This window comes from Gopherus evgoodei, chromosome 3 (genome assembly GCF_007399415.2).
Source record: "Gopherus evgoodei ecotype Sinaloan lineage chromosome 3, rGopEvg1_v1.p, whole genome shotgun sequence".
Lineage (NCBI taxonomy): Eukaryota > Metazoa > Chordata > Testudines > Testudinidae > Gopherus > Gopherus evgoodei.
Genome location: NC_044324.1, coordinates 199,411,524 through 199,436,002, shown reverse-complemented (window position 1 = coordinate 199,436,002; position 24,479 = coordinate 199,411,524). Strand labels below are relative to the sequence as shown.

The window sequence follows — 24,479 nt, the reverse complement described above, 5'->3', positions numbered from 1 at the left end:
CCCAGGCAGACCCCCCGCCCGACTTCCATATCTATCCAACCGCTCCCCGCCCCCTGATAGGACCCCCAGAACTCTGGACCCATACAACCCCCACCAGCTCTTTGTCCCCTGGCTGACCCCCCCAGGACCCTCCTTGCTCCCTGTCCCCTGACTCCTATCCACTCCCCATGCCCTAACAGACCCCGGGACTCCCATGGCCTATTCACCTCCCCTGCACCCTAACTGCCCCCTCCAGAGATCCCCCCGGGATCCCATGCCCCTATCCAACCCTGCTTCCTGTCCCCGACCGCCCCTATCCCTTGTCCAACCCCCCTCCCGCCGCGGACCCCTTACCATGAGGCTCCCCGCTCATCCGGAGCCCTGCCGCTGTGTGCAGAGCATTCTGACGGGTGGGGCTGCACGTGCGGTGGCGGGGCTCCGGATGAGCGAGGAGTGTCTTTCCCTCCCTGCAAAGCCAAACATTGCCCCGCGGGAGCGCGCAGTCCCGGCCCCCAGAGCGCTGCGCGCGCGGCGGCAGGACTCCAGGGGAAGGGAGGGAAGGCAGGGGAGGGGCCGGCGGCTCGCTGCGCTTGGCCGGACGCTCCAGCCCGGGAGTGCGGACCCTGCGGCTTGCCGCACTAGCAGGATTTTTAACGGCTCACTGGAGTCCCGGCAGGACCCAGCATGCCATTAAAAATCGGCTTGTGTGCCGTCTTTGGCACCTGTGCCATAGGTTGCTGACCCCGGTGCTATACTGTCCCTAGGGGCTAGCTGAACCAGGGCAGAAATTTACTCTGAAGTGCCAGTCCTGGTTCTAATGAATGTATTCTTTATAAGAGGGCAGACTGGGGTCCCGCTGAGATGATGGGTGCCTATGTTTATATAATGCTCTCTCTAGAAGCTTCCTAACATGTGCCTCAAACTCACTAATGTTCTTATGGCTCAGAAATTCTCTTCTATAACAAATGTATTTACACAACAACACTACATTTTAAATAAAAAGGTTAATCCTTAAAGCTGTTCTTTCAGCAATAGTAGGTCACATACTGTATTAAGTACTATCAGATCTGTTTTAGACAATATAAATCTGAAAGAACAGGATTTTTCCTTCCTCTGTCTGCATATAGATAGATTATTGAATGAACTATTTCATACAAATACAAAATACTCTTGATAATGTTTGGCTCTGGAATATTTAAAAGAGTTAATATCAATAATCCTTAAAGCTATTTTAAAATATCCAAATGTCTCTATATTTTACAAGTAAAATAATGCTTTAAACGTTTTCCTACTTAGTTTAACTGAAAAACAACCCCCCCCCAATGAAATTTCCTATTCCATGGAGAAGACGGGAAAATAAACTAAATCCTACCCTGTAGGAGATCGGTAGGAACTAATGTAATTAAGGCAGATTTTGAAATTCTGAGTAGAATGGATCTTTGCTGGTAAGTATAATTTTGTTCATTTTTTTTTAAGTGATGTCTACGATTTCATCCAAAGTAGCAGACCACGCTGCAGGAGGACTTTAGAGTGTTGCTGACAGCCACTTGCCATGTATGTAGAATGTTTGCATATGTCCTCAGCTTTTCTTTTTAATTTAAAATTTTTAGAAGGTTGTGGAAGGTTTTTTAGAACCGGAGAGGAGTGGGAGGAATGTTAGTTTAAAAAGGAAAAAATAGTACAAAACTGATCCTGCACACTCTCACTTACATAAGTAGCAATCTGCAGAATTTATGCCCCTTGATAAAAGTTTTTAACAACTGATTTTTGTATAAATTAAACCTAACAAATGATAAAAACTGAAATTGCAAAGATCTCAAAAAGTTAAATTAAAAAATAAAGCCAAGAACAGTTCAATCAAAAAGAGATTGAATTCCAAACCGATGTCTCAGAACTTTCAGAATTCTAACTACCTGATCCTGTGCCAAGTGAAATCACTGGCAAAACTTCCATTTACTTCAAGAGTGCAGGATGAAGCCCTTAATATCTGGCCCCATAAATCTGTCTAACTTGTACATCCATGAAGCTGGTACCAACACTTTTCACCATAAGGTAACATGGTGAAAATAAGGTACATATGAAGAGGCAAGTTGTTAATTCTACTTTATGTGAATGGAGGGTCCCTGAACTGGTATATGGGGGAGGGGAAAGATTGCAGAAGAATGGTGGAAAAGTGTCAGCTCCACAACTCTACCCTTCCCCTAACCAGACAGAAGCCTCTCCCACTGCATGTTACCTGAGACTGGGCTCCATGAATAAGTAGATACCAAATTAAGAGGAACAGTAGATAAGCTAAAAAATAATGATAAGAGATACAAGTAAGTGGGCTTCGTGTGCCTTATAATTATTTTTCCCCTACCTAATGTAACAGTGGATATACTCATCCGTAAAAACATACACTCCTGGTATGAATTCTGCTAACTCTTTGACCCACTGATATTGTGTGGCAACAAGTTCAAAAGGCCGTGTTATGGTTTTTTTTTAAATTCCTTCTAGCAATTTTAAATTTATTGCCTTTTAATTTCATTAAATGTCCTTTTTTTACTTGTTTTGAGGGTAAATAGGAGCATCTAACTGAACTTGATACTATTTACTATTTTATATACCCCTCACATGTCCCTTCTTCATCTTTTCTCTAAATTAAACAGTTCCTACTATTTTGTCCTCACATGGAAATATTGCCATATCTGAAATTATTTTAATCAGCTTTCTTTGCACCCTCTCTAATTCTGCTATATAGCTTTGAAATGGGGTGATCAGATTGGAGCACAAATTATTTATACAGAACCATAGGTATAAAACTATGAAGTAAATAAAGTTTTGACTCTTGTCCAAAAGGATGCCAGAGTATACTGAGGCAAACAGTGAGAAGAGCATCCCATGGATCCTGGACAGAGAAAGTACCTTCCATCATTCCTACATCATGTATAGAGATGAACAGCAGTTCCAACCACATTATGTCTGATGCAGCAGGATGTAGAGCACAAAACAGTTCCTAAAGTAAACCATAGATTTCATGGCTTGAAATGCTAAGACTTAGAATTGCATTCACTCAATAGGCAGTGAACACAGATTGCCAAACTCCTCAGATATTACTGAAGCCTATTAGCAAAGGTCATGGGGCAATTCTACAGCTTATTTATACAATAACCAGTCATGTAGCCCCAAATAAAAAGCATTATTGAAATCCATCCTATAGGTTGCAAGACATGGATTTCAGTGATGTGGTTCTGTGCCATAAAAGAAAAGTCACAACTTCTAAATGTTTCAGAGGTGAACAAAGCCCTCTTGAAACTGCTAAAAATTGGATTTCCATATTTCAGTATGTGGTCAAAAAACCTCCACATTTTGTGTCTTTACAAACCCTGGGCAGGGCAAACCCTGTTAGTAGATAGATTTGCCATCACGCACAATTCCCCATCCCATCACCAATACCTTTCCTATAGAGTGGTTTAGTTTCAACTAACTGTTTTATGTCACTCTTCAATCTTGAATGAAAGAGTGCCAAGATGGAGTGGCCATGATTGGCTGAGACAGAAGTACATATCTGGGTACCATCAAGTGTATTTGTACCTAGCACCATGCTGTCTTATCAGTTATCATATACATACTGAGCAACACTTTCAATAAAACAACCCTCAATAGTCCCTATTTTTGCAGCCACTTCTGCAACGATAAATGACCAACCCATCAGTAATTCTGAAGCTAATCTGAGGATGTATAACAGAAATCAAGATAAATTTTCTTGAATTTGCAGTTTCACAACTACAGCAATTATAGGAGCTTGGCAATTTTACTGTGTGGTTGTTCTAAAAAAAAATAGTAATGTATTTTCCCATTTTGTTTATGTGTTGGTTTTCCCTTGCCTACACCTCCAGCCTTTGTAATTAACTATGAATCATTTGCTGAGATGCACCAATTTGCAATGGACTTCTTAAATAAATTATAAAATGGATACCATAAATTCAGTGGCCTGACTGCTGGTATACTGAGAAACAATGTGGATGAGGTAATATCTTTTATTGGATCAACTTCTGTTGATGAAAGAGACAAACTTTTGAGCTTCACAGAGCTTTTTTTCATGTTTGTGTAGCTCAAAAGCTTCTCTCTTTCATTAATAGAAGTTGGTCCAATAAAAGATATTACCTCACCCACCTTGTCTCTCTAAAATCCTGGGACCAAAAGGGCTACAACACTGCAAACTATACTCATCATCTAGAAATGCCCAGAACATGCATAAAGTGAGAGCTCCTGCTGTCAGTGAAGGCATACAACACACAGGCTGGAAAAAACTCAAACAAAATATACTTTTAAAACTGTTTCATCAAATGTTCATCTCATAACAACAACACAGATGTCAGCACAAAGCATTTTCCAGGAATTGAAGACCAAGTGGTGTTACTAACCTCTAGCTGAGTCTTAGATCAGCAATTCCTCCTAGCCAGTCTTTAATTCGCAGGAAATGCTTTATAGTTCACAGAGAGCTTACTGGTTAGCTATTCAGGCTTTTACAAAAATGCTTTTGTAGTGGTCTTTAAGGGCTAGTAGTTTATTGGCTGTTATTTCACTCACGTATAACCAGACCTTTACTCTGGTCCAAGATTTCACAACATTTTTTTCTGCCTATTCCCATTTCATGGCAAAACTAATAATGAAACCTCCCTACTCATCTGGTTTTGGGAGGGAAGAAGAGAAAGAAGACCTTGCTTTATATACATCCATGACTGATTAGCAGAGAGATGAAATCTCATCATTGCAAAGCAAAGCTACCCAAATCTACAACTTTTGTTGTGTGTTAATAATTTACCAGTAAATCTCTTTTATTTGAAATCTGATTTAAAGACTATTTCCCCCACAACCAATAATTTATTCTTCTATTCTTTTACAGAGTGATCCTCTCTAGTATAGAAGAGAAGAGATCATTAAGGGAGATTTCCTTCCTAATCTTAGAGAATTAGGACAGATACAGCATCCAGACATTTAGGTTAAAAACCACAATCTGTTTCCCTATTTGGAATTTTTTCAAACATTTAATTTCAACCATATTAGGGAATTGATTTTTTTAAAGGAAAGTGTACACACACACGTTGGAGTGCTGGAAAAACAAGATAAAGTTATCTGGAAAATACGCAGCTAAAATTTCTCTCCTGTCACGGGAGCGGTTGGATTTAGTCTGAGATTTTGCATACTGCTCTGTCAATACAATAGTCTGAGTATATTAAGTACATAAAATCCCCTATATTAATATAATGCTTGAGGTGAGAATTGAATGCGCAAGAAAGAGGAGACAGCACAAGGACAATAGCCTTGGTGAACAAATTGCTTGTCATCATTAACAAGATCGTCCTCCTTCCCCTCTTTGTCCCCAGTTCAAGCAGACTGGTTTCGTCTATATCTCAATTCCACCTTTATATTAAAAAAAAAAAAAAAGGACCCTCTCCCTCAAAACCCCCCTATGATCCACGTTTATGAGCGTGGCTGAACCACCTCATCCGCAAGAGGCAGAAATGGGAGAATTCAGCGCCTCTCTTTCGCCTCAAGGGGAGTTGGAGAAAATCGACTCCATCTTTGCCCCACCCCAGGGGGATTTCACCCCACTCTTCCCTCGCACAGCTTTTCCCCACAGAGTCAAATTGAATCAGTCTCCTTCCGCGCGCGCACAGGCAGAACAGTCCACTCTCTGAAGAGCCGGAGGGCAAAGGCGCCCTCCGCTCACCCTCAGTCCATTGAAGCTTCTCCGCGCTCCCGCGTTCCGTTCCGTCCCGCCCCTCCGTAGACGCGCGTCTCTGCTGGCTCAGCTGCACTGCGCGAGCTGAAATCGTGTGCGCGGGCGCGAGTCATGCGGTGGTCTCCCATCCCCCTCCTCAATTCCACCACCATCCAGAGGCAGAGGCGGAGGGTTACTCTTCGCTTTTGCAGAGAGGCGCTAGCGATCCATGCGCTCTTGCTTTCCGTGGAGCAGTGCGGATAGAGAGTGTGATGCGGCTGTGCTGGGGCTGATCGGGGCTTGGTGGCCGTTACTTGGAGAAGGGAAGAGTGGCGGTTCCTGCAAAGGAAATTAGTTCTCAGGGTCAGCGGGACGTTGAGGAGCCAGGGAAGCAGGGGGGTTGAGGAGTCTGTTGGGAGGTAGGGGGGCTCAGGAGCAGCAAAGCACCAAGGAGGGGTGTGGGGCGCGGAGGAGCCGCGGGAAGGAGGGAGACTGCGAGAGCAGCGGGCGTGGGGGAGGGCGAGATCACGGGGCGAGGCAGGGTGCGTGTAGGGAGGGGTCTTGTCCCTTCTCTGTCGTAGTTCAGCTGGTGACAGCGGGGGCTAAAAAGGGGAACAGATGAGCAATAGCTTCCCTTCGCTGCTGAGGGGGCTGGTTCCCTATCCCTGGGCTGCCTGTGACACTGGTGGGGGTGGGAGCGGGGTCAGAGGCTGTGCCTCTCGTCGGCAAAACCTTTAATCTGAGGTGGAGGCTGGTGAGTGGTATTTGCCCCTCACTTCCTCCTTTCCTTGCTCTGGGGGCCGATTAGCCTGGAGAGTTTAACTGGGGCTTCCCCTGGCTGAATGAGGAGTTGCTGTGGTAGCCTGGAGGGGTTTTTTTTTTTTTTGGTCTGATGTAGACTCCAACAGCCTTCCTCCTTTCTTTCCTTCCGTCTTCCCCTTCACTATGTAGAACTGGAGAGACCCATGAATGGGAAGGCTGAAATGAATTTAGATGGGCTTTCGATTGCTTTTTTGTTAAAAAGAAGAGGATAAATCCCAGTTGCCAATGCACTGTTTTTTATATTGCTTTGGAGAAATGGGGGTCATTTGCTGCTGCTAAATCCTTGGCGTATTTTAGAGAGTTGCTACAAAGAAGGCAAATCTGTATTTTTTGAAGCAAAGGAGCCACATTGATTTTAGCCTTTTTTATAAAATGGAGAATGAGATATTCACACCCCTGATGGAGCAATTTATATCTAGCCCTCTTGTCACCTGGGTAAGCATTAATTTTCACAAATGGCATTTCTTTAAGGGTAAATATCTAGCTGCAGAGATTGAAGTGGAGTTAGTGTCATGGCGATGATTATATTTTAGGTTAAGACATTTGGACCCTTAGCTGGAGGAAATGGGAGCAACCTGGAGGAATATGTGGCTCTAGTGGATGGCATATTCTTGAACGAAGTCATGCGCCAAATGTAAGTGCCCATGTATGTGTTTTTTCTTGTCATTGTATATTTTATTTTTTGTCAAGTCCTTTGTTTCTTCAACATGTCATTTGACTTCCAGGCATCGCATTGTAAATATGTCTGATCATAAAATTGTGTTTTGGCTAAAAGTATTCACGTGGTCAGCTATGAGGAGAATCTAACTTATACTATATTTAGTTTAATTTATTTTTGCTGGAATTTTTTTTCTAATATAGAAAACATATTTCTAAAATTTACTATTCAAAATCTGGAACTGTATTGTTAATTATATGATACTGCCACTAGAATTTGCAAGTCTGAGACAGTATGGCAAAAATGACATAATTGCAAAGTATGTGGTGCAAGACCCACAGGATCATGAAATGTAAGATTTCATAGAAATTGTATTTTTATAAATACCTGTAAATACAGTTTCATTTTGACATAAATGGTTTAAAATAAGATATAAATTAAATTAAAATTAATGACCAGAATGACTAATAATTTGCCTGTTGATGAGGGTCTAATGTTTGTTTTAGTTCTTGTGGTATAGGATTTTTTGAAATTGTGTGATGCACTGTTATATATTGCATGCATGCTAAGAGGGATAGACTTGTTTTTGACTTTGTTTTTACAGGATCAGAAACTTTAGTAAGCGCTGGTTGTGCATTGTTGTATGGCTACATTTTTATTCATGCTATAGAAGCTAAAATGATCAGTGAAGTATTTTGTTTATTGCCACAAACCATACACAACACAGTTTTTTCTGCTTGGTATCAGAAACTAATTATCGAAAATTTTGATTGTTTGAAAGGTGTGTATAATTATATAAGAGCTACAGAAAGTGACATGAATGAATGAATTAGATTAATATATTAGTCACAATCTAGAAAATATGTATGTTGGAGAAAATAAGTGCTCCTGTCAACGTATTATTCCCACTTTGAACTTTAGCGTCCAGAAAATGGGGACCTGCATGTACCCCTCTAAACTTAATTCCTAGCTTAGATCTGATAGCGCTGCCACCAACCAGAAATTCCAGTGTCTGGTACACTCCCTATCTCCCCAAAATCTTCCCTGGGGGACCCAGGACCCAAATCCCTTGGGTCTTAAAACAAAGGGAAATAAACCATTCCCCCTCCTTCCCCCCCACCCTCGACTTCCCCATATAGACTCATAGACTTTAGGGTAGGGACCAATATGATCATCTAGTATGACCACCTACACAAAGCAGGCCACAGAACCCTACCCATCCTCTTCTATAACAAACCCCTAACCTATGTCCAAGTTATTGAAGTCTTCAAATTGTGGTTTGAAGACCTCAAGCTGCAGAGAATCCACCAGCAAGTGACCCATGCCCCACGCTGCAGAGGAAGGCGAGAAACCTCCAGGGCCTCTGCCAATCTGCCCCGGAGGAAAATTCCTTCTCGACCCCAAATATGGAAATCAGCTAAACCCTGAGCATGTGGGCAAGACTCACCAGCCAGCACTCAGGAAAGAATTCTCTGCAGTAACTCAGATCCCATCCCATCCAACATCCCATCACAGACCACTGGGCATACTTATCTGCTGATAATCAAAGATCAATTGCCAAAATTAAGCTATCCCATCATACCATCCCTTCCATAAACTTATCAAGCTTAGTCTTAAAGCCAGATATGGCTTTTGCCCCCCACTACTCCCCTTGGAAGGCTGTTCCAGAACTTCACTCCTCTAATGGTTAGAAACCTTCGTCTAATTTCAAGTCTAAACTTCCTAGTGTCCAGTTTATACCCATTTGTTCTTGTGCCTACATTGGTACTAAGCTTAAATAATTCATCTCCCTCCCTGGTATTTATCCCTCTGATATATTTATAAAGAGCAAGCATATCCCCCCCTCAGCCTTCTTTTGGCTAGGCTAAACAATCCAAGCTCTTTGAATCTCCTTTCATAAGGCAGGTTTTCCATTCCTCTGATCATCCTAGTAGCCCGTCTCTGAACCTGTTCCAGTTTGATTTCATCCTTAAACATGGGAGACCAGAACTGCACACAGTATTCCAGATGAGGTCTCACCAGTGCCTTATATAATGGTACTAACACCTCCTTATCTTTGCTGGAAATACCTCGCCTGATGCATCCTAAAACTGCATTAGCTTTTTTAACAGCCATATCACATTGGCGGGTCATAGTCATCCTGTGATCAACCAATACTCCAAGGTCCTTCTCCTCCTCTGTTGCTTCCAACTGATGTGACCCCAATGTATAACTAAAATTCTTATTATTAATCCCTAAATGCATGACCTTGCACTTTTCACTATTAAATTTCATCCTATTACTATTACTCCAGTTTACAAGGTCATCCAGATTTTCCTGTAGGATATCCCGATCCTTCTCTGTGTTAGTAATACCTCCCAGCTTTGTGTCATCTGCAAACTTTATTAGCACATTCCCGCTTTTTGTGCCAAGGTCAGTAATAAAAAGGTTAAATAAGATTGGTCCCAAAACTGATCCTTGAGGAACTCCACTAGTAACCTCCTTCCAGCCTGACAGTTCACCCTTCAGTATGACCCGTTGGAGTCTCCCCTTTAACCAGTTCCTTATCCACCTTTCAATTTTCATATTGAACCCATCCCTCCCTGGGTTACCCTGAGAGAGACACTGATCCAAACTCCTTGGATCCCAAACCAGAGAGGAATTAATCTTCCCTCCCCTTCTCTCCCCCCACTACTCCCTGGTGAGTCCAGACCCAGTCCCCTTGAGTCTTACACAAGGAAAAAAATCAGTCTCAATTTTTATTTTTTCTTTCTTTAATTTAAAGCTCTCTCTTTAAAAAAAAAAAATCTCTGTAAAATCAAGATGGAAAATGTTTACAGGGTCTAAGCTTATACATAGACTGGAGGGACTTCATCCCCCCTCGCCTAAGCTACAAGTTACAGCAAACAGAGGTAAAATATCCTTCCAGCAAAATACACATTTGCAAATTAAGAAAACAAACATAAAACTGAGTCGCCTTTTCTAGCCAGTACTTACTATTCTGAACATGAGAGACTGTTTGAAAGAATGGAGACAGATCTGGTTGCACATCTGGTCGCTCTTAGTCCCAAGAGAGAACAAAGAACAAAAAAACAAACAGCACAAAACGAAAACTTCCCTCCACCAAGATTTGAAAGTATTTTGTCCCCTGATTGGTCCTTTGGTCAGGTGTCAGCCAGGTTCACTGAGCTTGTTAACCTTTTACAGGTAAAAGAGACATTAACCCTTAACTATCTGTTTATGACAGCTTCACTTATTGAAGTGTCAGTAAAAACAGAACTGCAGTAAACGTCAGTTTATTAAGAAGTATTGTGATTTCTACCACAATTGTGACTATGGAACGTTGCTTACTAGTATATTGCCCAGATAGTGACATCTTTCTGTTAGTCCAGTGGTCCCCAACCTTTTTGTTTGGCGGGTGCCAGATGAAGGACCACTGCGGCAGTGGAGCACTTGCCGAAATGCCTCCGAATTTTGGCGGCATTTTGGCGGCGACTCCTCTTGATGACGCCACTTGCCTCTCGATGACGTCGCTTGTCAAAGGCATCCCCGCCAAAATTCGGGAGTGATGCCTCTCGATGATGTCACTTGTCAATGGCAAGCGGCGTCATTGAGAGGTGTCCCTGCCGAAATTTGGGAGCGACGCCTCTTGATGACGTCACTTGTTGGTGACAATCGAAAGGTGTCCCCGCCGAAATGCTGCTGAAATTCGGCGGCATTTCGGCGGGTGCTCTCCCGGGGGCCAGGATGCGGGTGCATTGGAGACCATTGTATTAGTCTTTCAGGTGCCACCGGACTCCCTGTTATCTGTCACATGTACATTTCTGTAGTACTGTACTTCACTAATAAGAAGCAAAATGGTACTGGTTGAAAGAACTTCTCATTTAAAGCAGCCCCTTGATTTTTTCTCCCCACGATATTTTAAAGTCTTCCTATAGAAATTTAACCTATGCTTGGATATCTAGATAGGAATAACTGTACACATAAGTAGATATATACCAATGTGTAAGTAGCTTGCAATGACAGCTGTTCACCAAGAATACTGCCCAGTGATGGCCAGGCACATTCGTGTACTCTATTTTTGTACTGTTTTCACTTGTGGTAAAAATATTGTAAAATTACTAATTTTATGTACACTGTATACTGGATGTACTGAGCAACTTTAAATCCAAGTTTTGGGCCTACTGAAGTCAAGTCTCACTTTTGCCATTAACTTCAGTAGAACCAATATTTAAAATTTATTTTTGTAATATAGATCCTGCAGAGAGATGTGAAAAGTATGGTGAAGTCTTTTTAAAAATGTGTATCTTCTTCTAGAAAGCTGCTATTGTTGCATAAATGTGTAAGTGATTGAAAAGTACAGTGTCTTCTACTGATGAATTTATTGAAACACTGTTGTTACTGCATAATTGAATTTGACATAATCCAGATCAGAAAAGTTAAAGTAATTTGGCAGCTACGTGAATGTATATTCTGGCAACAGAACTTTTTATTAATTATAAAAATGTTTAATTTTAAATTGGAGGCTGATCACTAACTTTGGTAAAAAACTTAATAGTTTAATCTTGAAAATAATCAGGAATGAAATTCTGAACACTTTCTCAAGTCTTTGGAATTTTTTCTGAGAAAAGATACTGGTAGAAATATGCTCGTAGTCTTCCTCTGAATTATTAAAAATAATACAAACTCGACAGGTACAGTTGTCATGAGGATCTCTGCCCAAGCTTCAGGCCCTGGTGCTTTTTTGTCTTGTCTTTGTGTATAAATCTTGGACCACATCCTGAAGAATGTCATCCTCTTAGAAAAGTGGTCATTGTATGTATAGATAAAATGCAAAAATATACACATTTTTTTTTAAATTTTAAAATCCGTTAGAGATAATTTAAAAAAAAAGAAGATTTGATAGTCTGGCCAATAAATTGTGCATCACATTAGAAATAGAGATGAGGGAGTTGGTGGTGTCCAATATTACTATATTTGTAAAAAATAATTTCATTTATAACCTTCTGTTTTCATGTTTGTAACTTGTTTCCATAATATTAATTTTTTGGGTTGAAATTTGCTGTGCTTGCACTCTGTCCAAATTTGAAGTTTCTTTGACGTTTGAGCAAAATCTCTCCAACAGCTCTTTTTATATTTGGCAAGGGTGAAAAAAAATGTTTCCTGTTTGAGGCTTGACTGTATTCCAACTGAAAGGCTCATTTTTAGCCTTTGTGTTGACTTTTAGGACCCAATCCAAGTTCCACTGACAACCAGATAGTCTTGTCTGTAAGTAGGTAAAGTATGGCTGTCATGGTATAATTCCCCTCTCTGAACCTTAGCGTCCAAAAGATGGGGTACCAGCATGAATTCCTCTAAGCTCAATTACCAGCTTAGTACTTGTAGTGCTGCCACCAACCAGGAATTCCAGTGCGTAGTACACTCTGGTCCCCCAAAACCTTGCCCGGGGACCCCCAAGACCCAGACCCTCTGGATCTTAACACAAGGAAAGTAAATCCTTTCCCTCACGGTTGCCTCTCCCAGGCTTCCCCTCCCTGGGTTACCCTGGAAGATCACTGTGATTCAAACTCCTTGAATCTTGAAACAGAGAGGAAAATCCACCTTCCCCCCTCCTTCTCTCTCCCCCTCCCAGACTCTCCCTGAGAGAGAAAGTAATCCTAACGCAGAGAGAAAATAACCTTTCTCTCCCGCTTCCCTCCTTTCTCCCCACCAATTCCCTGGTGGATCCAGACCGAGTCCCCTGGGGTCTCACCAGAATAAAAAAATCAGGTTCTTAAACAAGAAAAGCTTTTAATTAAAGAGGGAAAAACAGTAAAAATTATCTTTGTAAATTTAAGATGGAATATGTTACAGGGTCTTTCAGCTATAGACACTGGGAATATTCTCCCAGCCTAAGTATACAAGTACAAATAAAAATCCTTTCAGCAAAATACAAATTTGAACTTCTTCCAGCCAAATACACATTTGCAAATTAAGAAACAAATATAAGCCTAACTCGCCTTATCTACCTAGTACTTACTATTTTGAGTACATAAGAGCCTGTATCAGAGAGATTGGAGAGAAACCTGGTTGCACATCTGGTCACTCTCAGAACCCAGAGAGAACAACAACCAAAATCTAACAGCACACACAAAAACTTCCCTCCCTCAAGATTTGAAAGTATCCTGTCCCCTGATTGGTCCTCTGGTCAGGTGACAGACAGGCTCATTGAACTTGTTAACCCTTTACAGGCAAAAGAGACATGAAGTACTCCTGTTCTATTAACCCTTAACTATCTGTTTATGACAATGGCAAAAATGTCAGTTTTGGAATTTTGCAGTTTTTCATCAAAGACTTACTTTTCTTCCTTTGAAAAGGGATATGCGAGTTTGAAAAACTGTATGCTGAGCATACATTGTAGATAATCCATACATGTTCTTTTCACTATAGCAAGAATTACACTCATAATGTTGAATCTCCACTCATCTTCCCAAACACCCACTGAAACAAACAAACAGCTCAAGAAACAAAGCTGTGCCTCCAGCAGAAATGTTACTTCAAAAATGGAGGAGATCCAAAAGCTCCAAGAAGTCCACTGAGCACTTTGCTGTTGCTACTGATTTTACCTGGAAAGTGCTCAGATATTACAGCAACGGTCAGCAGTTTAAAACCCTTACAGAGATATGCACTTAAAGATAGATGCAGTTTTAAAATGAACCTTAACATTCATTGGTATTATTACCTATACTCTTTCTTTAAAGCTTTGGTTACCATGTACAAGAGAAGTGTGACAGAAAAACTAGTACTAATGCATTTTGAGACACTCCAGCTTTTGAAAAGTTTTCTAAAAATCATAATGTGATAATTGTCTAGATATCTCGTGATAGGGTTAGAAAGAAACATTATTTACACCTACATACTTTTGTACTCCAATGGAGAGCATGAACTGTTGTTCCAGTGAGAATCATTAGGAGTGATAGTTGCGTTAGATGTGAGAAGTGTTAGAGAAAGTAGGTGTCTAATACATTAAGTGCATCAGCTTCTTAACATTCTACACTAGTTTGCTTCAATTGTCAAATGCTATTAATGTTAGTATTTTACTGCCAGAGTACAGCTAGCAATATGTATTGACTGAAACCTTTTTATAGGATGACAGTACTTGTTTCTGCTGTCAGTATTGGAGGTGGGTGTGAGGTGGTTAATATGTGAGTAGAGAAACCATGACAGTAAGCAATTTACGTAGGTTCGGAACATGAACAATTGGACACTGTTTCAACTGTTGAAGCCCTGCTGCTTTTCTGCTTTGGTACATATTTCATTTTTGCCAAATGTTTTAAAACAAATGTTACATGAATTTATGAAGGAGAGTATTAATCTCAGATTAGAGATGGTTTATGTTAAAACAAGTCTAAGTTATGCAGTCTAAAAGGAGGTTTTGTTTGTTAGAGAAAACATTTGTGTGATTTAAAGTAGGGACATTGGTTCTGTCCTGGATTAGCCACCCATCAGGAATTTTAGTCTGGCATTTACAGTGCCCTACTCCTAGCTGGACAAACTTTACTTCCAAGAGTTAAGATGTTTCATGACTATGGAAGCGGATGTCAGTCAGAATAATTTGTTTCCAGAAGGAATATAGTGGGTACTGAGACTTTTATTTGTATCTACATTGATTTCACCAGTTCTCAGTCGAAAAGAGAAATTTCTATGCTTTGTAATTTTGCATGTATCTTTTTGGTTCCTTTTGAATGCAGATGAAACTAAAACAGGTACTAAACAGCAGGGGTTCCCAGATTGTGGGCCTGGGTGGTCTGCTGGTGCAATTTAAAATGAAAAGGAAACATGTACATTGTTTATTTACAGTATTTTAGTTAATATGTGTGTAAAAATTAAAATGAATAACTTTCCTCAAGAAGTGTTAATAGTGGGCTGCAGTGCCTATCGCAGCTACACAGATGGGGACTCAGGGAAAAAAGTTTGAGAGACCCTGCCATATGGCAGAAGTTCTCAAACTGGAGAAGAGGCAGGCCACCCTGGGTGCCATGTAATGTATTCTCTGTGTTTGTGTGACTGCACACATTTTACCCACAACAATGAATTAGCAAAGCTGTTTATTTGAGACATATCAGGCCCTCAGATGGTGTTATGCATTTGACTCTAGATGGCGCTGTGCATGTTGATGGATATCTGGTAAGATTACATATCATTATACAAAGTCATTGCCAACTGTAGGTTAATCTGTTTGCTTACGATTAATTGTGTACACTGTGTCATAGCATCGACCAGAATTACAGTTTTGCTTTTGCTCTTATTACAGTTCATCGTTGGTTCTGTTTTGAATCAATGCCTTACTATTTTTAATATTTAATGAGTTGCATTTTTTTTAATTGGTATATGTACCTGTGTGGTGGGGGGGATGTAAACTACTATAGACACATAGAAGGGGAGCACAATTAAATAAATTTGAGAACTACTGCCATATGATACACAAACTTCAGAGGATCTCTTCCTTTACTGGGAACTTCAGAGACAGCTTCCAAACTAATACTCTTTAAGGGAGAAAGGATAGTCCAGTGATTAGAAAGGTAGCTTGAGACTTGGGAGTGATGGATGTGATTTCCTGCTTCCGCACAGACTTCCTGTATGACTCAAGTCACTCAAGTCAAGTCTTTCTCTGCCTCAGTTCCCCACCTGTAAAATAAAGTTAATAGTATTCCCTGTGAAGATAAATGGATTGAAGATTGTGAAGTGCTCAGATACTACTATAAGTGTCACCATATACGTACCTAAAATAGATTAAACGGTATTTAAAACTGTATTTTAGTTAATTTTTTCAATGTATATAGTGCTCCTATTAGAATCCTGTGGCACCTTATAGACTAACAGATGTTTTGGAGCATGAGCTTTCGTGGGTACATCCGATGAAGTGGGTATTCACCCACGAAAGCTCATGCTCCAAAACGTCTGTTAGTCTATAAGGTGCCACAGGATTCTTTGCTGCTTTTACAGATCCAGACTAACACAGCTACCCCTCTGATACAGTGCTCCTATTGCACTTCTGCATGCACTTACACAGTAACACATTGTTAGCTCTTAGATATTTTCATCCATAGATCACAAAGGCCCTGACTATTAATCTTCTATTTTTTAATCTTAAAATATTTCTTGCTATATAAATGTGTTACGGTTATGATGTATAGAAGGCTTGTAACTTAAATATTTACATATTTAAAGTACTATTTACTAAAAGAAATACAAAGTAAAGAGAAATTATATTTTGAATTGAAAAAAGTTGTCTAAAGTTACATTGATAAATTTCTCAGATATACTCCGATTAGTACTGTTTTATCAAAATAAACTAAACTATTTAAAAACTTGTACAAATGGAAAATTTCTTTGACTCAGTAGTGACTACTGCATTTTTTGTGTTATGAGTACCAACTCTTATGTGAGAATTAATACATTTTCACCTTTGCTTATATTTAAGAAAATAAATTTATCTTTTTGCAGTAGATAGGAACATATCACATAATACAATTTCAGCAGCACATTAGATCATTCAAATATTTTATTGTATGCGGGAATGTCAAGACCGCAGGACTTTGTACAAAAGGAGAAACTCGAACGTTTGTTAGTTCTCATGTGGAAACAGCTAACATCAAATGCTATTTATATAACACTGTCAGTGGAATAACCTGCATACTCAGTAAATCCTTAAACCTGTTGATTAACAAAGATAATTGTACTCGATGCATAAATTGTTACGTTTACATACTATTAAAGTATGAAAGCGACAAGACAGTCGTAACCAGTCTCTTATGGAAAGCTTGTTTTTGTTTTAGCTTTAATAGTTGGCATTCTATATTATGTAGGCATCTTTTCTGTTTTATGGAAATCTAACAGTAGTATAGTTTGTGGCCTGGATCTTTCAAAGTTTAGTCCCATTAAATAAAGTTCAGCATGTAAATGTTTGCAGGATTTGGGACTATCATTACATTTACACCATCCATGAGCTTTCAGCTGTATAACAGTGTCCTGCAGCTATATTATGGTCTTATGGAAGAGTTCCTTTGATTGTGCTTTATGTCTATTATGGAAATAGTGCCACTATTGGGATATAAACCTTTTGGTAATGATGGGGGGGAAAAGAGCATGCAGCACAGACTAATTGCAAGTATCACTTTCAAAGAGCTGAATTTAGGTCTTGAAAACTAATGGTAGCTAAATCAAGCATATTTAAAAATAAACTAGAAATTCGCCATTTAGAGTTAAAATTTTCAGCTTTAGCAATACTAAGTATGAGTAGGTACCATTCTCATCCTTCTCTAAAACAGTCCATACACTGTGTGGAGTCAATACTCTCTTCCTTCCTGGAGTTTGGCTTTTTAATTGGAGAAAATAAACAAATAGCTATGTTCAGCTAAAGTTCAAGTTTGGCTACTGCTCTTTGGGCTCCTTTTCAGGACTGTACAATCAGTACCGTGGGTGGTCTTGCTCTTGATCAGCATGGAGTAACACAATGGTGCGTCAGGAGGAGCTACTTAGCATCTCCCAGCAGGATCATCTCCACCTATTAATGAAGTATTTTTACATGAGAACACTGACTGTTCTGTTATATTAAGGAATCCAACTAATTCCCCATTGGTGTATAATCTTTATCAGTCACTAGCCCCATGTGTGACTTACACTGCCTTCAGCTCAAGTTTGCAAAACTATATACAAAACTCAAATTAAAAAATAACTAGATTATTATTGGGGTCTGGTGAACTCTGATGCACAAGACCAAATTCTGTAGCACCAGACTCTACATTACTTTACTGTATTGCACTCTCATTCCTGCTACCCATGCCCAAAATGTCTTTTGGTTGAAAATATGAATATTACATCAATTAGTAAGTTATAATTCTCAACAATATTTTTACAGGTATTATTTTAGAGGGTAAGTGTTTATTTTCACTCTGCTTTTTCTATTGGCTGACTGCACTCAGGGGTCCCTCAATTCCCATGATATTGTGCAGGCGGCCTACTCAACAGCCTCCTTCTCATTTCTGTGCCATGTATGCAAAACGTGCACTGTAATCCAACTAACTCCTCCTTGTGAAGAAAGCTGGAGGCAAGAGGCAGCTGCAGGCAAGTCCTGCCAGGGTAGGGAGATGGAAAACAAAATGTTAGGTGAATTTAGAAGCAGAATGCTGAATTCTGTAGCACCTTGGAAAAATGTCAAATTTTGCAGCTGCAGAGTCCATGCCCTCTTCCCTCAATTAAGATGAATGGGGCAGGTTCACACTTCTCAGACCTATTGTTACAGACACAGGCAAGTGTCACTGTTTGTTTTATTTGTCCACATTTTTAACTCTTTGCTATCAGAAGTGCTAGAATTTTTTAAAACGAAATTTAAGATTGTGGAGTGCAATTGTGCAACGAGGAGGAAGTTCCACAACAAATTCCATTGCTGCCGTGTACACAGGGCCATAAATATTATTTTTGGAGAAGGATCCTGTCAATAAGAAATGGGATTTTATAAATGCCTAATGATTTATTTTATCTAAAGTAGGGCATCCGTCTTGCATGTTAGCAAGTCCATAGAAGGTGTATGGTGGTAGGATCTGTACTTGCGTCATATATTGGGGTAGTGGATGGATGAAAGGAATAGAAGACATGGAGAGACATATCCACATGGAAATTTTCCAACAGTTGGTCTTTCCCTGTCCTTCTTTTCTCCCCAAGGTCCCCTTCGCATGCATACGCACACACCCCTATATGTCCTCCCCCAGTTCCATGCCCCCTTTCCTTTGTCCTTATTCCATGTCCTCTCTGTGGCACCCCCTCACCTCTCTATATTGGCGGTTAAGTAAACTGTCCTTCATTCCCCCTCATACTTCCTTAATACCCTGGTCCTCTCCTGCCAACGACCTCTGCTCTAAGATATTTCTGAGATTGGGGAGCACAACTCCATGACACCTGTGCATATGTATCTTTATTTTCCTGCCTCCATCTCCAGGCATTCACCTTCATATCTTTCCTGGGACTCCTGCTCCACCAAATTTCCTTTTGGCCTCCTACTTCCCCAACTCTGGTTCAGTCTAGCAGCTGGAGCCAGAAGGTCTGTGTTTGTTTATAACATTTATACTATAAATGTTTTATAAGTGTTGCCCCTTATACATTTTTTATAGAGGCCCTCTTTATATATTAAATGCCCTATTGAAAAATACTAAAAGGCACTTCTCAGCAAAGCCAACAAAACTAAACAAATCTGGAGTTTCTAGGCCAATCCATTTTGGAAATATGTTGAAGCAAAAAAATACACCTCTACCTTGATATAACGCTGTCCTTGGGAGCCAAAATATCTTACCGTGTTATAGGTGAAACCGCGTTAGATCGAACTTGATTTGATCTGCCGGAGCGCGCAGCCCTGCCCTCCCGGAGCGCTGCTTTACCGCTTTATATCTGAATTAATGTTATATTAGGTGGCGTTATATCAGGATAGAGATGTATAAGAATAAGTTTCAAAAAGGTAAACTTCAGTTAAAATTTCAAAATACGGTAATTTAGAACGTTGACAATTTTCCAGTAAAAAATTGGCCTCAGATGAGATGTGTGCAAAACTTAAGGAAGACTGAAGAATTTTGTGTGGTAGTTGAGAAAAGTTTTAAAAATTGGATTTAAAATAGGGTGCTATCTTAATTCCTAACCTGAAAAGCAACTACTGCCATAACACAGTTGATGTCTGGCAATGAAATTATCAGTTTGTTCATAAACAGTAGTTACAACTGTTAAATACTTCATCATGCATAAAACCCACATATTTAATGTTCTAATAACTCCCTTTGGCGTACCCAGTGTTGAGCGAAAAGTCGAGTGGAGGTGAAACACTCCTCTGATTCAGAAGGGTTGCTTAAGGGGGAGAACTGACTTTTATTGACATAAATAAGCTCAGATCTACATTGTGAAATTTTGCTGCTGTGTCTGTCGGAGGTGTGAATAATTACCAAATTGGACTGACATAGCTGTGCAGGCAAAAATTTGTAGTGTAGGTGGAGTTTTACTGCCAAAACTATGCTTTTGCCAGTGTAGTTTATTTTGCTTCAGGGGTACGGGTGGGGACTGTAATGGAATAAGGTATACTTGCAAAATGGCAGTTTTGCAGACAAACTCTACACTAAGATTGCTTAGCTGGGCTAGTGTACTGGTATAGTTGTACCGGCTAAGTGCTCCTATTGTAGATCTAGCATAAGTGTCAGAAGTCAATTTCCTATCTTGCTAGCTTTGTCCTTATCACCAATTTATACCACAGATGGGAGGGGATTTAGTTACCAAAACTTGATTGAAGATTAGTTTAAAAAAAAAAAAAGACTTGCCATCTTAATATGTGTCTGTATGCACACTTAGTTAGTGGCAAGCTGGAGTGTAAATCTATGGTGTACTAAGTCTTCCTCTTCACTCTAGAGCTGAGGGTGTGAGTATAAGCTTGAGCAGATGTATTCACACTGTCTCTCATCGAGCTAAAAATAGTAGTGTAACTGCAATAGCATGGACTGTGGTGAACAGTGGCATGGAATAGCCACCCTAAGTATGTTTCCGTGGGTTCTAAGCAGGTTTGTACTTGAGGTGGCTAGCCTGTGCCATGGCAGCCACACCACTGTTTTTAATGCGCTAGGTTGATGAGAGCTAGTGTGAGTGTGGGTACTCGAGTTGGTCATCACACTCCAAGTATAGATGTAGCCATAGTGTCAGTGGAGCTTGTATATGTGTATATATATCTCCTCAATATATGTTCCATTCTGTGCATCTGAAGAAGTGAGCTGTAGCCCACAAAAGCTTATGCTCAAATAAATTTGTTAGTCTCTGAGGTGCCACAAGTACTCCTGTTCTTTTTATGGATACAGACAAACTCGGCTGCTACTCCGAAAAGTGTAGCCATAGGATACTACTGCTGTTGCACTAAAAGTTTCCTAGTGTGCTTTAATCAACTTGTGTTTTAAAGTAGGGTAGATTGCAACAGCCTGTGAAGTGTGTATTTTATCTCAGTTTTACTGCTAGAAAGGAAAACTGAGTAAGAGTGCAGTAAAGTATTGTTCCAGGTCACACAGCTTGTGCTTTAGTTGGGGTGGGATGCTTGGTTTTTCTTTTTTTCTGCTAGAATCCAGTTAATTGATAGTTAAGTGGGTTGGTAGCCAAATAACAGATATAATCCCCCATTTTGAAATTAAAAGATTTGTTTCTATATTTTTTCTCTGTTTCTCACTCCCAATTTGGGATTATGTTCTGTGTATGTGTATATGTGTATATGTGTGTGTATATATATATATATATATATATATATATATATATATATATATATATATATATATATATATATATATATATAATATAATCTCCTTACTATATGTTTCATTCCATGCATCCGATGAAGTGGGCTGTAGCCCACGACAGCTTATGCTCAAATAAATTTGTTAGTCTCTAAGGTGCCATAAGTACTCCTGTTCCTCTTTGAGCGGAGGCAGTGTCAAAGGCTACTGCTTAGGCAGACCCTACTGATTCAGTTTCCCTCATTAGATGTTCCCCCTTTCATGTAAATGCTAGACTTTAGAGGGAGAATTTGGAAAGGGGGGGGTCTTGTAAAAGCTGTATGATGATTCAGTAAATTTAAAACTGTAAATATGCTATATTTTTGGGATGGGGGAGCGGCAGAAACAAGTTGATAAATAATAAATATTTATTGAATTTATACTGTTGAATGTGCACAAAAATATATCTTAGGGGACCTAGTTATTAGGACTCTGTTTACAATTAAATTTTTATTACTGTTTCTTTGGTGTAAAACACTTTGGGCTATGACCTTTCTAAAATTTGGTTCCATGTTTCTTATTCGTATTTTACATTATGTGTAAAAATTCTAAAATAAATCCCACTGGCAGCTATAGGGAGACATTTGCTGCTCGATGTTTTTTTTTTTTTTTTCTTTTTTTTTCCTTTCCCCTTTTAAACAAGGCCTGTAGTGGAGTGATCACCTGCTCCTGCCTTAAAAGGGCATAAAACAGCCCTGGGAGTGGGCTGTGGCAGGGGAAAGGTTAGGCTGATTGGAAAGCAGCCACATCTGTGGCTGGCTTAATGGGGGCCCAGCTGGCCCTTATAAGAGGACTGGGGCCAGAAGCCAGACATAGACTCTCTCTAGCTTTGAGAGGGAGGGACCTGGCTGCAGGGAGCTGAGAGAAGGTACCTGGAATGGAGCAGGGCTGGGGGAAGGCCAAGGGAGCTGGGGGAGCTCTGGCCTGGAAACCCTCCAGGCTGCGGCCTAGTGGAAGGCCAATTAGGTACCTGAGTTGCAGGGGGCAGCCCATGGGTAGGCGGAGGCAGCAGGTCCAAACCTCCCTTACTTATGATGAGTGGCTTTTACACTGCAGTCTGCCCCAGTGAGCGGGGGCTAGATAGTGAATGGCAGTAGATCATGACTGAGGCAACGTGGGGATAGAGCAGTGATCCCCAACCTTTTCCATGGGGCGGGCACCGGACGACTAGCCGCTGAGGACTGTGGCTGCCAGACAAGCAGCCGTCGAAATGCCTCGTGAAGCAGCAACATCAAGAGGCATCGCTGCTGTGAAGGAGCATCATCAAGAGGCGTCGCAGCGGGATTTTGGCAGTACTGCTTCTTGACTTTGCCACTTGTTGGCGGCATTTCAGTGGCTGCTTGTCTGGCAGCTAGTAGGTGGGTGCCCTTGGATGCTCTAGGGGGCGCCATGGCACCCAGAGGCACCATGTCGGGGACCCCTGGGATAGAGGGTTAGGGGTTCCCCTGGGTGGGGAGACCCTGAGGCTGCGGGGGTTTTGCCAGGGGGCAGCACCCCAAAGACAAGGGGCATTGGGTCCTGGGAGGGACATGAGAGCCAGTGGCAGCGGGACACTGGCCTGCAGAGGGCACTCTGGAGGCTGGAAACACGAATTCCCTGAGATGACCAGCAGGCGGCGCCGGAGTGGCGAGTCATGCACCGGGACAAGGCCCTTCAGGAAAAAATATATGAAGTAATTTTGTGGTGGCTTTGGAAGATTGTGGCTGTATATTTATGATACTGTGTGTACCAAAACGGTACAGAAATGTTTAACCTAGTCTAAAACATGACCAGTTAACATGGCTTAAAATGTTAGTCTGTGTATTAACAAGCATTAAGAAGGCTTTTTGTTCATTATTAGGTAACTTTAGTGAGCTACCAAGTGAAAAAACACACCTCTTTTGCACGTCAAGACAGGGCCTTCAGTATGTGCTTAATTCTATCCATGTGAGTAGTTCCATTTTACCAGGATCAGGCCCTTAATGTTTTGCTCTACATGTGTCTAAATTGTAGGGCTGTCTATTAATTGCAGTTAACTCATGTGATTAACTCAAAAATTAATCACACTGTTAAACAGTAGAATACCAATTGAAATGTATTAAATATTTTTGGATGTTTTTCTTCATTTTCAAATATATTGATTTCATTTACAACACAGAAAACAAATTGTACAGTACACTCTTTATATTATTTTTGGTTACAAATATTTGCATTGTAAAAATGATAAACAAAAGAAATAGTATTTTTTAATACACTTTAATACTAAAGAGAGTGCAGTCTCTTTATGATTAAAGTGTAACTTACAAATGTAGATTTTTTTTGTTGTTTTTGCATAACTGCACTAAAAACCAAACCGGGTAAAACTTTAGAGCCTACAAGTCCACTCAGTCCTACTGCTGCCCGCTTCTTGTTTACAGCGTTACCTGAAAGTGAGAACAGGCATTCACATGGCACTTTTGTAGCCAATGTTGCAAGATGTTTACATGCCAGATACTACACTTGGTTATGCTTCAGCCACCATTCCAGAGGACATGCTTCCATGCTGATGATGCTCGTTAAAAAAGTGATGTGTTAATTACAATTCTCTCAGTCACAAATTTGTCTCCTGCTCTGTTTTACGTGCATTCTGCCATATATTTCATGTTATAGCTGTCTCGAATGATGACCCAGCACATGTTCATTTTAAGAACACTTTCACTGCAGATTTGTTAAAATGCAAAGAAGGTACCATTGTGAGATTTCTAAAAATATCTACAGCACTCAACCCCAGGTTTAAGAATCTGAAGTGCCATCCAAAATCTGAGAGGGACAAGATATGGAGCATGCTTTCAGAGTCTTAAAAGAGCAACACTCTGATGCAGAAACTACAGAAGCTGAATCACCAAAAAATAATAAAAAAAATCAACCTGCTGGTGGCATGTGACTCAGATGATGTAAATGAACATGCGTTGGTCCACTCTGCTTTGGATCGTTACCAAGCAGAACCCATCATCATCATGGACGCATGTCCTCTGGAATGGTCATTAAAGCT

At 40.5% G+C, this 24,479-nt stretch overlaps 1 protein-coding gene across 9 annotated transcripts in view; it reads left to right on the top strand.

Moving 5' to 3' along the window:
- The first annotated feature begins 5,632 nt into the window (after positions 1-5,632).
- Positions 5,633-24,479, top strand: part of CCDC88A (coiled-coil domain containing 88A) — a 356,902-nt gene continuing 338,055 nt past the window's right edge. For 6 of the 9 annotated variants that reach the window (XM_030557801.1, XM_030557800.1, XM_030557799.1 and 3 more), the window contains exons 1-3: positions 5,975-6,105; positions 6,638-6,943; positions 7,042-7,142. In XM_030557801.1, coding sequence (XP_030413661.1) covers positions 6,881-6,943; positions 7,042-7,142 — 164 coding nt within the window. In that variant the 5' untranslated portion in view covers positions 5,975-6,105; positions 6,638-6,880. Of the gene's footprint in view, positions 5,941-5,974; positions 6,106-6,360; positions 6,944-7,041; positions 7,143-24,479 lie in introns of those variants that run through there. The other 3 variants (XM_030557794.1, XM_030557795.1, XM_030557793.1) reach the window with 3 other exon arrangements.